This window comes from Phallusia mammillata, chromosome 7 (genome assembly GCF_965637545.1).
Source record: "Phallusia mammillata chromosome 7, kaPhaMamm4.hap1.1, whole genome shotgun sequence".
Lineage (NCBI taxonomy): Eukaryota > Metazoa > Chordata > Ascidiacea > Phlebobranchia > Ascidiidae > Phallusia > Phallusia mammillata.
In genome coordinates, this window is record NC_137258.1 from 1,559,617 (window position 1) to 1,575,286 (window position 15,670).

At 39.5% G+C, this 15,670-nt stretch overlaps 1 protein-coding gene across 1 annotated transcript; it reads left to right on the plus strand.

The window, feature by feature from the left end:
• The first annotated feature begins 557 nt into the window (after positions 1–557).
• Positions 558–15,392, plus strand: LOC145237677 (uncharacterized). Its single transcript, XM_080100626.1, has 22 exons — positions 558–627; positions 924–1,062; positions 1,427–1,555; positions 2,119–2,294; positions 2,971–3,141; positions 3,687–3,802; positions 4,176–4,331; positions 4,945–5,102; positions 5,576–5,811; positions 6,230–6,338; positions 6,836–7,039; positions 7,470–7,748; positions 9,111–9,251; positions 9,550–9,652; positions 10,533–10,684; positions 11,003–11,174; positions 11,836–11,994; positions 12,427–12,577; positions 13,118–13,293; positions 13,900–14,065; positions 14,570–14,705; positions 15,102–15,392. Exons 1-22 carry the CDS (start codon positions 558–560, stop codon positions 15,289–15,291), a joined length of 3,489 nt encoding a protein of 1,162 aa, XP_079956752.1. The 3' UTR covers positions 15,292–15,392.
• Positions 15,393–15,670: the final 278 nt, after the last annotated feature.

Genomic DNA, 15,670 nt, shown 5'->3' on the forward strand with positions numbered 1-15,670 from the left:
GAAATGCGTTTAGACCCGATTTAGGAAACGCTTTCAATTCTAAGCTAATCAATTTCATGTTGAACAGATTGGCCGTCTTGTAACACGTTATTTGATTAAGAATTTCTTTAAAAAAATCCTAATATAAAAGCTTCAAGCCAATACATGACAAGCTGCAGACCCCGCACATTGTTTCGACCTATTAGGTATTGTTCAAAGCTATTGCTTTGCAATAAGAACTTTAACAGACAAAACCAAAAGCGAAACGTTAGTTTGTCGTCAAACTGAAACAGCCAATGGGTGTTGAAACTATCCTAAACCGCTTACACTTTAATAAACTTTCATGTAACAATGCGCGTTTTACTGGAAAACATCGGTGTGTGTAACCAGAATCGCGTGTTGGAAAGCCACCTGTGTGGTTCCCACCATCTCGTAACGCCTTTACATTATCGTACGACTCAGCAACAACCAATAGTTGATCGCCTTGCTCTAAATATAGAAAGAGCTTGTGTATAAAATACATAGTACAAATATATGGGCTGAGGATTTGTCAGTGCAATTTGGAGCGCAACTTCAAAATGATGCTGACAGTTTTGTTTCTACTGTGTGGACTGCAATTTGCATTTACTGCAACTATACCGGAAAATGGTAAAGTTTTATGCTGTTTTCGTTATTTTATGTTTCATTTTTGTTTATATTTGTACTTTTTAGCTGCTGCACATAATTTTGGATAATATGCAGAAATATAACATACAGATAAGCAAATACGGATCAATTTGCACGAAAATTTTAATCTATAACCGGTTTTTGTTAAGAATAAATTGAGTTTTAAGTAGAACACACAATGCACTTAACTAAAAGAAAGGTTTCAAAATTTTACGAATGATAGAGTCGTTCTAAAGTAACCTCTCTTGACGTCTTTTTGTTGTTTGATTGACTTGCAGAGGACCGAGCAATCTTCGGTAACCCCGAGGTCACGTTGCAACAGGGCAAGGTCAAGGGGGCCAAAATGGAAACTGACGGACAGAGATTCGACCGATTTATCGCAATTCCTTATGCTGAACCGCCAGTGGGCGATCTAAGGTTGGAATATTGATAAACTGCTTCTTAATTTTTTTGATTCTGTTTTGGGAATTATAAACGTGCGAGAAAATTTATTTCATAAGTTTTACTTAAGTTAAAAAACAAACACTAAAAAAACTTTACAACGCCCCAGGTAAAAGAAGGTTATGAAAAGATGTACTGTGTCGTGTGTTTTTAATCATATTATCCTTAGTTTTAAATCGTTTCTCACGCAAACAAGCTACAAAAATATTTTGAAAAGTAATTGCCCTTGGTCGGTGTTTGAATCACTCTGCGAAGCTCCTCGCGGCTGTATCACCGTTTTTCTTCGCGAGCGCTCGCATTTTATGTATCTTTCTTTATCCTACCTATTCCACTCGGGCAGGGGTCAAAAAACGTCATCAAAAAAGCGTTTTTGCAAAACAGAACGCCGCTCTCCACGAAGCGCCTGTTCCAAGATCTTGCTTGTAACGTTGTTTTCCTGCATTTGCTTGTCAGGTTCAGTGAGAAGCAAGTTAGTTATGGATACAGCTGTTGTGTTATGGTTTTTATTTCCAGAAATAATTCGTATTGTAATGTCACACTTACATTCAAGAAAGCGTAAAGGTAGTTGAGTTTATTTCGCTGGAAAGAAATATAGCGACACAATAGAACTGAAACGATCACCAAGCCGGAAATAGCTGCGCAACTTCGAAACATTATAAAGTGCAAAAAAGTTAGGGCACAATTGGTGGATAATGGTTAAACGCGCTGCAGCTACACCGTATATCATAAAGCGTTATGTGACTGTAGGTCACAAGAATGTGAGATTGGAGCATTGTGAGTAAAACAAGACTGAGGGTGGGGCGTTGGTGGGACCAGTCGTATAAACTAATCACCCGTGTTGATTTCATAGTTTGCCATAGAACAGCTGTTTAATCAAACTCAATTTTTGCACTGGTATACCTAATTTCACAGAAACAACATTCTGTGAAAAGTTTGGCTTTGGTACATATATAATTGTTGGGTTGTTTATAAAATGCAACAGCGTAAAATTGCACAAGAACTTATAACTGAATATGATTTCTGTGTTATCAGATTTAATCCGCCAGTGGCGCACGCGGGTTGGGGCAGTGACGTATACGATGCGTCAGATGGGCTTTCGTACAAATTGCGGGACAAGCAATGTCTGCAAATCACTCTGACACAGAAGGGAACACGAGGCAGTGAAGATTGCTTGTATCTAAATGTGTGGGTCTCCGGTGGAGTAGAAGGTACGTTTTTACTTTATCGTTTTTTCTTTCTTTTTAATTAAGTTACATAGCAAAGTATGAGTTGTAATATTATTTATTGCAGTCGCGTTCTGTAACTAATTTCAGAAATGCAGTCATTATTTTCCTTTTCGCACGTCATTTATTCTGACGTGTCTTTTACAGTACCATGTTTACTCGATTGTAAGCCGCGGCTTATATTGCTTTTTACCTGCCGTTTGTGCGGCTTATAATCGAGTAGGACGGTAGTCAAAAATTGCACATAAATAGAAGGTAAATTGGACTTAGTACATTAAGTTATTTTTGAGCTGGTTGATTTGAAATGCAAAATGTGCACTGTACATTGTTTTTTACCGTGGCGTTTTAAAACAAAATTTCGGCATGACCTTGTTATTTCGTTGTGGGCAATTTATACTACCATGACGTCATTTATCAGTGTACATTTCGAAGTGTTTTACGTCAGAATAGATAATTAAATGACAAATACATTTTCAACTCTCATAAAATGTGTCAAATATAAACAAAAAAACTAAATGTAGTCGAAATATAATTAACTTAAATTTAACACAAACCATAAAATTATTTTAAGAGCATGTCAAAATTCAAGCTCACTTTGATATGAAACGTAAACAGAAAAAATAAATTTACGCTCTGAAAGTGATTCATTTTTATCCGCTAGAGGCGAGAAAGAACCCACTTCCGGTGATGGTATGGATCCATGGAGGAGCTTATGCGATGGGAAGTGGATGGGGAGCGAACTTCCTGGATAACTGGTTGTATGATCAGGAACCTCTCACTCTGCATGGAAATGTTGTGTCGGTTTCACTCAACTATCGACTCGGACCACTGGGTAAATAAAACTAAGTCCAGTGCACATTTGCAATTGATCTAACAATCTAATTCGGTATGACGCCTTCAATAGACCTGGCGTACTATGACAGTAAAAGCTGCTAGATAATTGAAATGAAACAGTTATGAATTAAATAAATAAACAGAAAGTAGCAAAGGCGAAGATAAACGTATATTCCTAACTGGGATCAGTCGGGTTTACCACTGAGTCTGTGTAGCTCAGTTGGTAGAACGCGAGTGTTGGAAAGACTCCTTTCGTGGGTTCGAATCCCACTACAGGCTATTTTTTTTAGTCTCTGCCTTGCAATATGAGAATGCTCGGTGACCGCTTGATTCGTTATAACGCCTTCAATTGGCCTGGTGTGCTATGAGAGAAGAAACAGCTGCTAAAAAAATTAATATAAAACAGTTGCGTAAAAAATATTTTTTGATTGAAGGACATTTTCACAAATGTGCCAAAACATATCTCTTTCAACAAAAACCACGATAAGGAATACGAAATAAATAAATTCAACGATAATTAATTTTCAAACTCGTTTGTTTAAGGATTCTTAAGCACAGGCGACTCCGCAGCCCCTGGTAACTATGGATTGCTGGATCAAGTTGAGGCGTTGAGATGGGTGAAAAATAACATCTGGGCATTTGGAGGAGATACTAGCAGGGTTGGTATCAAAACTAAGACTTAAAATTACAAGTCTGCTGAAATGTTTGTGTTGAACAACTACATATGGATACATTTTCACTATGCCTCAACCTTAAACACTAAAACGAGAAAGACGGCAATCAATATACAAATTAGGCCAAAGACGAAATAAAACAAGCTTTTGCTACGAGTCATAATGTATAAACGAACATTGCTCTTCCAGCAGTTTTATTATAAACAACCAACGTCAAGGTGCCTTAATCCGGTTGATGGTGGAGGCCCGTTTTATAATGAAACAAGGTTTCGTGTATCTCTGTTTAAAATACTACCTTGATAACGTGTTAAAATTTGAGGCGTTGGCATGAACTTATGGAATGTATTCGTTGTTTTAGATTACCATATTTGGTGAGTCGGCTGGATCTGCAAGCGTTTCCTTCCACATGCTGTCGCCACTGAGCAAAGATCTTTTCCACCGGGGAATTTCACAAAGTGGAACGGCATTTTCATCGTGGGCGGTTGTAAAGCAGCCACTGAGATGGGCAAAGCAGGTAATAAGATGGTGGTAAAAAGTCTTTTACTGAACTTGATGCGAAACAATACTAAAAACGTACAAAAGAACTAATTAGGTCAGTGGTTCCCAATATCTTTTTTCACGAATTCCACCTTAAGAGTTCAAAATAATTTCATTCCCTGCTGATATCATACATTGTAGATGCTAAACCATATAAATATCGCTAAAAGTTGGGTCTTTAATCAATTTCACAGGATGTATTCCACATGTAAAAATTAACGTAAATTCCATCCCGGTTCCCGGTTGGGAACCACTGACTTAGGACATCAAGCGCACCCCATGAAACATTTTTAGTCGAAATTTAAATTGCGTTTTAGGATTCAATGTTTGCTTCTAATAGCAACTAATGGTTCAAAACCTTCTCTAGCTGACTATGCTTGCTGCGCTTGTTAACAGTCCAGTTGCTAGCCCAGGACCCCATCAGTCCCTAGGCATGGCATTAGAAACAGTTTGACATTCACTCACTAGAGGCAGAAGGGGTCTTGGTTGCAAAAAAGCTGAAAGGCCTCGTATTTTTATTTCTCGTTACAACACGCAATAACGCATAACATTATTTTCCCGCATAAACATGTGACAATGTTTTACTTAAGGTTGCTGAAGGGTTAAACTGTCCAACCGATACTTCCACAACGGAAATGATGACGTGTATCCGTTCCGCACCAATCGATGACATTGTTACGTCAGTGGGGATTATAAGCCGGAATCGCGACATTAACATGGACCTGCCCTGGTCGGCTGTGATTGACGGGTGAGTTTGGTCGAATCGATTGAGTGAAAAAAAAATAACCCAAAGAAAAGGTTAATGATAAAAAGCGCCGCCCAAACCACACTATGAATCTTTCTCAAAAATCCCTTATGCACCCAATTCGTGCTGTATAATTCCTAAGCTTATTTTTCCAGTTTTGTCGTTGAGAAGGGTATTTTCCGGTTTGGACATTGAATTCAGGTGGAATCAAATAAATGAAAAAAATGCGCCGAAAAGTAAAGCAGGTATAATGAAGCGCCATCCAATAAATTGCACCCATCAATATTTTCTCAAACAACCCGTTTTTCACCCAGTACAACTGTATTATCCATAAACAAAGTAACTGCAGTAGCTCTTATTGCTGTGCCTAAATTGGTTCGAAACATAATTTTGTGCACAAATAACTGTTTTGCATTGGCCAGCTTTCACAAGATCTTGTCACGCTATTCCGCCTAATAAAATATTTTTTTTATCAGATATTTCCTCCCCGACCGACCGGAAAACCTGCAGATAAACTCCGCGGACAAGGATTACTTGCTCGGGAACAACAATATGGATGGTCACCTGTTTGTGGGGATCGATTTCCCGCAGATGAACATCGACCATGAGCCGATGTACCACAGCGATCTTGTCAAAGCTTCCACCAGATTCACAGCTGGGATTCCGAAGCAAGTGTCTGATGCTGTCGTGTACCAATACCAAGCTTATTCAGGTGACTATTTTATGTGAGATGCATTTTTAACCAACCCCAACGCATATGTAATATGAGTTGATTTAAATTGTTGAGAAAAAAATATGACGACAATTACACTCAAATAATCTACAAAAAAGATAAAAAGCTAGAAATTGTAGAGGGCACAACAAGTATATGGATCAGTGGTACTCTCTGCAGCTTCACTATTGGCCAAATGGCTGCAGTAAAAGTTCTCCTATTCTGATAATTTAACTATTACCCACCACCACATAGGGGCACAAAAAGAGTGAAAAATGTTCAAGTCTGAAAAAAGCTAATTAAACTCAAACATTGTTCTGTGCTTTATAATTATGTTGTTAAAATGAAAAATTTAAAGTGTTTAGGTCTTACGTCGTAGTATAGCAACATTACTTCTACTGTGGAATATGTTTTACAGATACTGTGGACGATACTTTCTACAAGAAAGCTGTATTGGATGTTTACACTGACAGTTTGTTTGCTGCTGGGACACAACTGACCGCTCAATATCACGCCGCAATGCCACAGTAAGTTTGAGTAAAAATCCAGGCGCCAAACAATGCTCTCGTACTATACCGCAGTAAGTTGAGTGAAAAACCATGCACTAAACCAGTGGTTCTCAATCTTTCACGGACCGTGGCGCCCTCAAAGTATTTTTTGCGTCCAGTGTCTCCCTTTAAAAATCACAATGTCTGTGCCCCCTGCAAAAAAATTTAAAATACTGGCACACACGTTTTCTGTATTAATACAACACGTGCCCCACCCTGAGAGGCCGAGGGCCCTGGTTGAGAACCACTGCACTAAACAATACTATCTTGTAGTAAGTAGGGAATAAACTGCATGGTAAACTTACACCACAAGTTCAAAGAAACATCCTTTCAGGGTCAGAATAGGATACGAATATACGAAATACTTTCTCACTTAGGTGAAACATTTCGAAATAGCTTATTCCTAAACAGCTAATTCACTTCAATAAGCCTAATTTGACTTGAAACGTAACCATTTCAAAAACGTTGTTTTGCAGAACCACGGGAAGTACGTACGTTTACATGTTCAGCCATCCAAGCAAGATGCCGTTCCTTTACCCTCCGTGGATGGGCGCAGATCACGCTGATGACTTGCAATATGTTTACGACAAACCCCATAAGACTCCACTCGTGTATACGTCGGATGAGAGATCAATGTCCGAAGCACTGATGACGTATTGGACGAATTTTGCATGGTCTGGGTAAGAACAATATGTCTAACAAGAATTTTTTGTTGAACACAAATTATGGGACACCTTTTTATTAGAGTAAAAGCACTACTTTGAACCCTTCAAACCAACGGTTCTCAACCTTATACCGATGGCGTACCACCTAAAAACTTTTCTTATAATCGCGTACCACCTATGCCGTGCTTAAACGGGTAGACCCAGCAATAGGCCAATTCTTCTTGACGGGACTAGAATATTTCTGAAAAAAGTGTCCTAGCCACTATTTTCTCCTAAACCAGTGCTGACAGATGGGCCAGTTGGGTTGCAATCCTTGATCTGACTTTATTTAGGTATGACAGAAAGCTACTCATGTACCACCGGAATAGCTTCGACGTAACACTTGTAGTAGTACGCGTATCACAGGTTGAAAACCACTGCTTTAAACAGCTTTGTTGCATCATAGAGACCCGAACACCGGTCCTAACGTTGGTCCTGCCTTCTGGAAAGCTTACGACCTGCAGACAAAGAACTATCTTGAAATTAACGGAAGCTTGGCTGCCAACGGTGACTCAGCACTTAACAGCAACTACAGAGCTGATTACGTGGCATTCTGGGGTATTATGACGCCACAATTGTGGGAGTCGTCACTGGGAACTTGTCGCGTCACAGACACCAGCAAACAATCACGTGCTTCGGTCGCTCCGGCGTGTCCGAAAGATGCCGACTTCCAAAGAGAAACTCTGTAGGTAGCTCGAAATATGTTACCAGTACATGTATAAGTAAAACTTAAATATAAATGCATTGAGCCAATACATGATAATTACGCTGCAGCCAGTGCACACTTCTTTGACCTGTACCTATAAGGCAGGGATGTGCAACCCGCGGCCCGCGGGCCACAATCCGGCCCGCCAAGCCGTTTAGTGTGGCCCTCAACAACACTCTGATTCAGAGCAAGTCAAAATGCACATTTTGACAAAAAAATCCACGCTAGTGTTCGGAATTTCCTAAGTTGCTATTTGAACAAGAATAAGCTAAACTAGCGCATGGAACTTAATTGACCGTGACCTATGGTCTTCTATTCGCACTGGGTGCTTATTGCGTATCTATACCGAATGTGACGTAATATACCTCTTTGCCTAGTAAACAATTACTTTGTTGTGAATGGCAGTGTTGCGACGAAACTTACTTGTGCCTAACATTTTAACGTTGATTTTAAACGCAAAATAAAAAAAACGCAGGGGTGTGGAAATAATATCGACATGATATTATAATGCAAGCCGCACCAACAGGAGGGTAAAAAAGTGTAAATACGGAACATGAAAAAAATTTTGTGGCCCTCGCTTGATGTCCGAAATTGATTATATGGCCCACCGACGAAAAAGGTTGCACACCCCTGCTATAAGGTCTCATCAGTGCAGCAGGTGGCGAGAGATTGGCCGTATATGCCAAGTCATTCAACGACAATCCAGTTTGTTGGAAAAGCATGGCCTTATGAATTTGTTTGACGCCGATAAAAACAAACACAGTTGTTCAATACGTGAATACAGACGAATCCGGATAACCGCATAATCAATTGCCAAGTTTTTTGTTTGCAAATAGCCGGATTAAGCGATTAAACGGTCGATTTTTGTAAACACAACTTACGATTGAGGTTTGCAGTTCCCATGCGATTAACTGGATCATGCGATTAGCTGGATTCGACAGCATGCCATTCTTTAGTACTCTTTTAAGCTAAACAGACTATTTCGGCTAATTGCAAATTCCGTTTAAATGCAAACTGCATTCTTAACTGTAGCCTGTCGCTTGGAAAACAATATTCCAGTTGATCAAAAGAAACAGCTTAACTGATTGTAGTTCCAATTATCTGAAATCATTTTATTGATTTTAGCCAACGTTTACCTGATTAAAATGTCATCTATATTTAGAATAACACGACTTACAGGCCAGGCATACGATATAATACAATATAATTAACATACGTGTGCGCTGTGGTCAGTCTGCAAAAACGCAGTAGAACTGATCCCGTTGTTGAATATCTATATCTATTCAGTTTTTTTCAGTCAAGGAGATTTAACGATCGCATGACTGGTAAATTTGTTCGCAGGTTAGGTTGTGTACAGGGCGAATCGCAATACTGGAATGGAATCATGTACTCAAAATTCCTCGGTGTTCCCTACGCTTCTCCGCCGGTTGGAAACAAACGATTCTCGAATCCAACCGACCCACAGACGTGGTTTGATGTCAGGTAATATATATATATATCATTTCCTATTCACGAATCATTCCTATTCACGAAATTTTCACGAACCTTCTCATAATATTATTCGTTGCGCTTATCTTTTTATTAGAGAGTGTCCAAATGTCTCATATTGCTTCACTAATGAATCAGGTTTTTTATTTGTGAAAGTTACTGGTGTGCCAAAAGAATAGACATGTACCATTCTGCCTTATTTTAAACCGTTTTTGGTTAAATTTGACAATTTGTGTTTTTCTTCATAGTGTTTTACCCAAAGATTCGATAAAACCTATTTACGTTGTTACAGACCTGCAACGCAGTTTGGCAAAATTTGCCCGCAATATCCATTTGACAGTTCAACCATGGACGAAGATTGTTTGTTCTTGAACGTTTACGTCCCAGTTGACACAGTAAGTGAAACAACTGGCAAATATTCGTATGCTTTTTAAGTTTATAGAGCTCTTCTGGCAAGTATTTTTTAGTGATGTACCGAATCGGCTAAATTTCGATTCGGCCGAAACCGAATATTCGGCGGTTTTGCCGAATAAATTCGGCCGAATCAACCGAATCAATTATGACGTCACGCGAAGTCGTACGCTACGCGTTGGACATGAAAAAATGTTCATCTACCAGGCAACTAGAGCAGAATAGTCGTGTTTCGTCCTCATTTCAGTTCTGTGGGGTTTAAAACTGCCTCAAGCATGATTGGCAACCTGCCAATGAATTACTAATTTTTTTGACTACCGTGGGAAAAACGATAATGTGTTGAAAAAGATAAACATTGACGCAATTTTCGTTATGTTTGGGCTTTTGAAAGATTCCGTGGTGCCTTAATGAGCAGAAAAGACATGTTTAACGCTTCAAATTTGTGTTCGTAAAAGATTCGGTTTCGGCCGAATCGCAACAAATTATTCGGCCGAAACCGAATCTTTTCAAAAATGACCGATTCGGCCGAATAAATTCGGCAAACCGAATATTCGGTACATCTCTAGTATTTTTATTCCGACGTTTCGACGTCCTATACAGGTCGTCTTCATCAGGGTAAATAACATTGAATGAATGCTCGTAGTACAGTGCACGATAAACAAAGGAAAAAAAATTAAACGCTTGCGTCCTTTGTTTATCGTGTACTATACTACGAGCATTCAATGGTATTTACCCTGATGAAGACGACCTGTATAGGACGTCGAAACGCCGGAATAAAAATACAATTGCCAGAAGAGCTCTATAAACTTGGTATTATGCCTGGCAGCAATAGCTTATATATTCGTATGCTTTTACTTTTTTAAGACTATATCAATCGACAACGTCACTCCCAACAAATATCCGGTGATGATTTGGTTGCACGGCGGAAGTTACGCAAGTGGTGACGCAGGTCAACAGTTTGAGGCAGGGGTCATTTCGGCAAGGTCGAAGGTCATTGTGGTCACTCTCAATTATCGGTCAGTTAAAAATAAATATAATATTGCGACAAAACAGGAATCTTTAATAACCGAGTATTGCTCATCCAGCAGTTATATCATAAACAATCAACGTTTCGACGTCCTATACAAGACGCCTTCATCAGGATAATGACATATCTTGTATCGCTTCATACGAATTTTGTCTTGCAAGATATGCCATTATCCTGATGAAAGTCTTGTACAGGACGTCGAAACGTCGATTGTTTATATAATAAAACTGCTGGATACTTGGTTATATATTATGCCTGGCAGCAATAGCTTATTTCAGGAATTTTTAAGTTGACTTTATTTTTCCAGTCTCGGTTCTTTGGGCTTATTTACAACTGGTGACGCGCACGCACCCGGCAATTTTGCCTTGTTTGATCAAAACTTGGCTCTTCGCTGGGTAAAAGACAACATCGCAAGTTTCAGTGGTGACCCGACTCGTGTGACCATATTTGGGCAAGGGGCAGGAGCCGAATCTGCACACGTAAGTGGAAAAATCTTTGATGTGTTTTGGGTGACCTCTGACTTCTGCTACACAGCTAATGATTGATTAATACTTAAAACATAAGTTTGCAGAAAAGAATTGTCGAAAAGAAGTTGTGCGCCAGGCCTATTGAGTTGATAGAGCGCGAGTCCCGGAAAGAGATTTTTCTAGCCTACGCCTTGTTAGTGGGTGAATGCTTGGCTGATTCAGTATGTGGCGCCTTCAATGGGCCTGGCGTAATATGATTTCTATATGAGTGTGCCGTGATCGTTGGTCTGCATATACGCATGGCTGATCTCAGCTATTCATCTATGTCTTAATCGAAAAGCAATACATTTATATGGAAAGTGTGTTTTTTGCAGGATCTTTCCTGCTAATAGTAGGCATCCTATAGGATATGTCCACAATCACTGAATATTTGTGTAGATTCTATTTGAATAAGAGCGACTGAGGATGCCCACATGGGCGAAACATATATCGTTTAACACTATTTGTTGACTGATTTTGATTTGGAAGAACTGTTACTTCGTTAATTAATTATTCTTTTAACATGATTTTTTTTCTTTTTTTTAATGGGACATACATGAAAATTATATTCCTACCCTAGAAAATTGTACGACAGATATTTATGTATTACAAACAAACTATGTTATAATGTCAGATGCACACGTTGAGTCCGACAAGCTCTCCTCTCGGTTTCAATCAAGTTATTCTGGAAAGTGGATGTGCCACAACTTTGAATGAATATCCGGACCAAGTGCAGACCTCGAAAACCTTTGGAACAAATGCGGGCTGTGACGCTAGCGCATCGGATAGTTTGGTAAGAAGGAATTATCACGACAAGATCAAAAGCTAAGTTTGTAGCCCAGAACAAAAGTTCTGAACCTTGTACCGATCGCGTACCGCCTGATTTTCTTGCCAAAATTCACAAAAAGACAGATTTCAACTTGTATCTATAAACGCCCTGTTGCTGGGGCTGCATTTAAAATTTCCAGGGACGTTTTCTAGACAAAAATATAAACAAATTCGGTTAATCGCATAACCAATTTGTCAACCTTTTGTGCAATTATCCGGATTATGCGATAAACCGGGTGATTTTGTAAACAAATTGCTGCGATCCGGATTTAAGATCCCTATGCAATTAAACGAATTTAGCGATTATCTGGATTTGTCTGTGCAACCTGTTTTAATTTTCGCCTAACCAAGATATTTTTGACAATCATGTTTACATGTTTTCAAATATGTTACGCAGGTGGCTTGCTTACGAGGCAAAACCGTGCAGGAATTGGTCACAGCGCAGAACAATCTTCAATTTGCTCCAGTGGTTGATAATTACTTTCTACCGGACGACCCGCAAAATCTCATGGATTCCGCAACTTTATCACAATGGTCCTACTTGATGGGTGCGTTGAAATTTTGAAAAGATACCATCTGTAAAACGTGAAGTCAGTTTGGCGTCAAATATCACGCATGCTTATGCCAAGTTTTCCGAAGTGAAATGTACAGTAATCCTCGGTTAAACCGAGTTCGGTTAATTTGTATCTGCGTTTAATTCGTACAAAACTTAAGGTACAAATGATTTGTAATTTGGTGAGGCTTTAACTAATCGACATCGGTTAATCGGGATCTTTGCATAATCTGGACAATTGTTTTGGTTTAAAAGGGTCCGGATTAGCCGAATAATTACCTCGCATATTTACGTAATATTTACTGCTTGGGTTAATGGTGGTTTGGGGGCAACTATATTTAAAGCATTGATTTTTAGAGAAAACTAAGACAATTTTACTCCAAGCGCTTTTTAGGGCCAGGCGTACCTATGGGTCAAAGCGTAGACATGGGACCCGACGTACCTATTGAAATAAATATATACCGCTAACCAAATACGATACAACCATATATTTCTACAATCAAAACGTCACTCATATATTTCCTGTCCATTATAGGTGTGAACGCTGCGGACGGCACCACAGACTGGGAAACTGTGACTTCGGCTCAAAACGCTGATGATTTGCATCAGGTGGTGGAGAACAAGTTTGCTGCGACATACGGTTTAGGGACCAGTGATATTGATGTCACTTATACGATGTGGAGCGACCCACAGTTTAACACCAACCAACAGGTAGATAGTACCTTATTTTGTGACGCCCTTTTAAAACCTCTTTGCGGTCACTGCGTGATTACAAAGTATAGTACTTTTTATGGTTAGTCAATGAAGATTGAGACATCCCAATGCAAAATTTTGATGTGTGAATTAAATCTTTTGACACGTACGGTACTGTAAATGAAATGTGCCTTAAATCCTTTCTACATTTTAATCAAATCTTTTGACAAGTACATTAAACCACCAACCGATATGAGAAAGTGCAAATAGGTGTGAATGTAACTCTTACTCCACCTTCTACCGAACAACTTTGTCTATGAACCGAACTTTACAGATAGTTCTGCTTGATGCAGAATAGCTTGTGAATAGCCTTGATAAATCGCTTTGCGTTTCGTTAAACACAGTTATTTTTTTATCCATTTTTGTGTCGTGACGTATTTAGGACATACCTATAAACGTTTATTTGTTACCTCGCGTGTCCGCTTTATTCAAAATAACTTGGACCCTAAGGTTTAAACAGTTTTAAAGTTTTATTGATGCATGTAACTATTGTCCCTTTGTACATGCTAACATATGCTTTTGTTATGGCTTAATTAAGGCGCTTATTACTTGTTATCTCTGCAGGAAGTCCAGGAGGAAGTTTTGCAGATGTTCACCGACCAACACTATGTGGCGCCTTTGAGTCAGCTTGCCGACGCTGCGTCTAATTCGGGATCCAGTGTTCATTTCTACCAATTCTCACGAGTAGCGAGTTTCAGCGACGCACAGAAATCGTATCCCGAGTGGGTTGGTAAGTCAAGCGTGACGAAGCACGTGGTGTTAGCTCGTTCACTTTTCGTAGTAGATTCTAATCTAAACCATACACCAGTGGTTCCCAACCAGGGCCCATGGCCCCCACGAGCTGTGTTCCGGGGGGCCACGGGCGTAGATTCACAAGAAACACCCACTAAAAGTCCTTTTCACTTTAACATTGTTCCCGAATTTAATGGACTATTTCACATACTATTTGTTTATAGTGAGGTTTATCACGCTCATTTACTCTATTACTGTTTAAGGCCAAAATTAATACCGCATTCCAACGCGAGATTGCTATCTACATTTTAAGGGGGCCACAGGTCCTTCAAGGTAACTTAAAGGGGGCCACGAGACCAAAAAGTTACTTTAAGGGGGCCATGGTCCACGTAAGGTTGGGAACCACTGCCATACACAGATCATTAAAAAATGGGTGTTTTATCAACTTCAAAAAGTCATATATCAAGTGGGAACCACTGACTTAAAACCTTTATGCTTTCAGGCGCAATACATGGAGCGGAGGTTCCTTATGTGTGGGGGGATGTAGTGAGGTCATTCAGTTCTGAAGGTCAGTACCCTGATGACGCAAGTCTAACCTACAGCGTCATCACTTACTGGACAAATTTCGCCAAAACTGGGTGAGTGCAGCGATATGTACACGTATTAAATATCAGTTGCTGATTGGTGTAAAGTTTTAAGTCAAGCCTGGATTGGAGTTGGTTCGTGTTTTTAGGCGGGTGGATGTGAATCTGCGTTTACATAAATGCTACAAACTGAAAAACAACGCTTTTATTTTCTACAAATATAACCTTCCAGTCACAGATAAGGTGAAACTACCAACGTAAGAACTCACAGTAGCCAGGTTCGGGAATTTCCGATAGGTAACGCAACAGGGCATAGGAGTTTACGGGAACAATAATTGCCGAGTCAGCAATTAGCAGGAATTTGAAATTTGTTTGCAATCTACATAAAATTAAAGTCACTGGCAACCAATATAATTTAGTTTGATTGTCCAATATATTTTTGTTATTCAGTGACCCGAATTCGGACGAGTACGGGTCATCTACAAGTCAGTCGTGGCCACTTTACGACGCCAACAACAAACGGTATTTGGACTTGGATTCTCCAATCCAGTCGTCATCGTATTTACGCGGGAAGCAGGTTTATTTCTGGAACGATCTCCTTCCCACTTTGGAGGTCACGTGTCCAGCTATCGGGATTTAAAGTGACGAAATAAATTAATTCAAAAATGGGTAATTTGAATTTGCACCGATTTTTAAAATCAACGTTTACGGATTTAATATAAGCACGTTTCGACCAATAAATCATATAGTACGCCAGGCCTATTGAAGGAGTTATACCGAATCAGCCGGTCACCAAGCATTCCCATGTGACAAAGCGCAGGCTAGAAAAATCTAGTCTGCGGTGGTATCCGACGCTCAGTGGATTCTTGTTATATCGTGATTTGCAGTGGGCAATCGCCAAGGAGCAAAATACAGTACAAACAGATCTAGGGCAAAAAGTAAATAAATTTATTAGGTTAGTAATTCCTGTACCTATTTAAAAAAATATTCTATTAAATGCCACGTATTAACCAGTTCCC

Excerpts from the sequence above, each read along its gene's own strand:
- LOC145237677 (XM_080100626.1), top strand. The coding sequence starts at position 558 with ATGATGCTGACAGTTTTGTTTCTACTGTGTGGACTGCAATTTGCATTT. Across the intron at positions 12,578-13,117 it reads ACAATGGTCCTACTTGATGG|GTGTGAACGCTGCGGACGGC; the intron begins GTGCGTTGAAAT and ends TGTCCATTATAG. Across the intron at positions 14,706-15,101 it reads ACAAATTTCGCCAAAACTGG|TGACCCGAATTCGGACGAGT; the intron begins GTGAGTGCAGCG and ends TTTGTTATTCAG.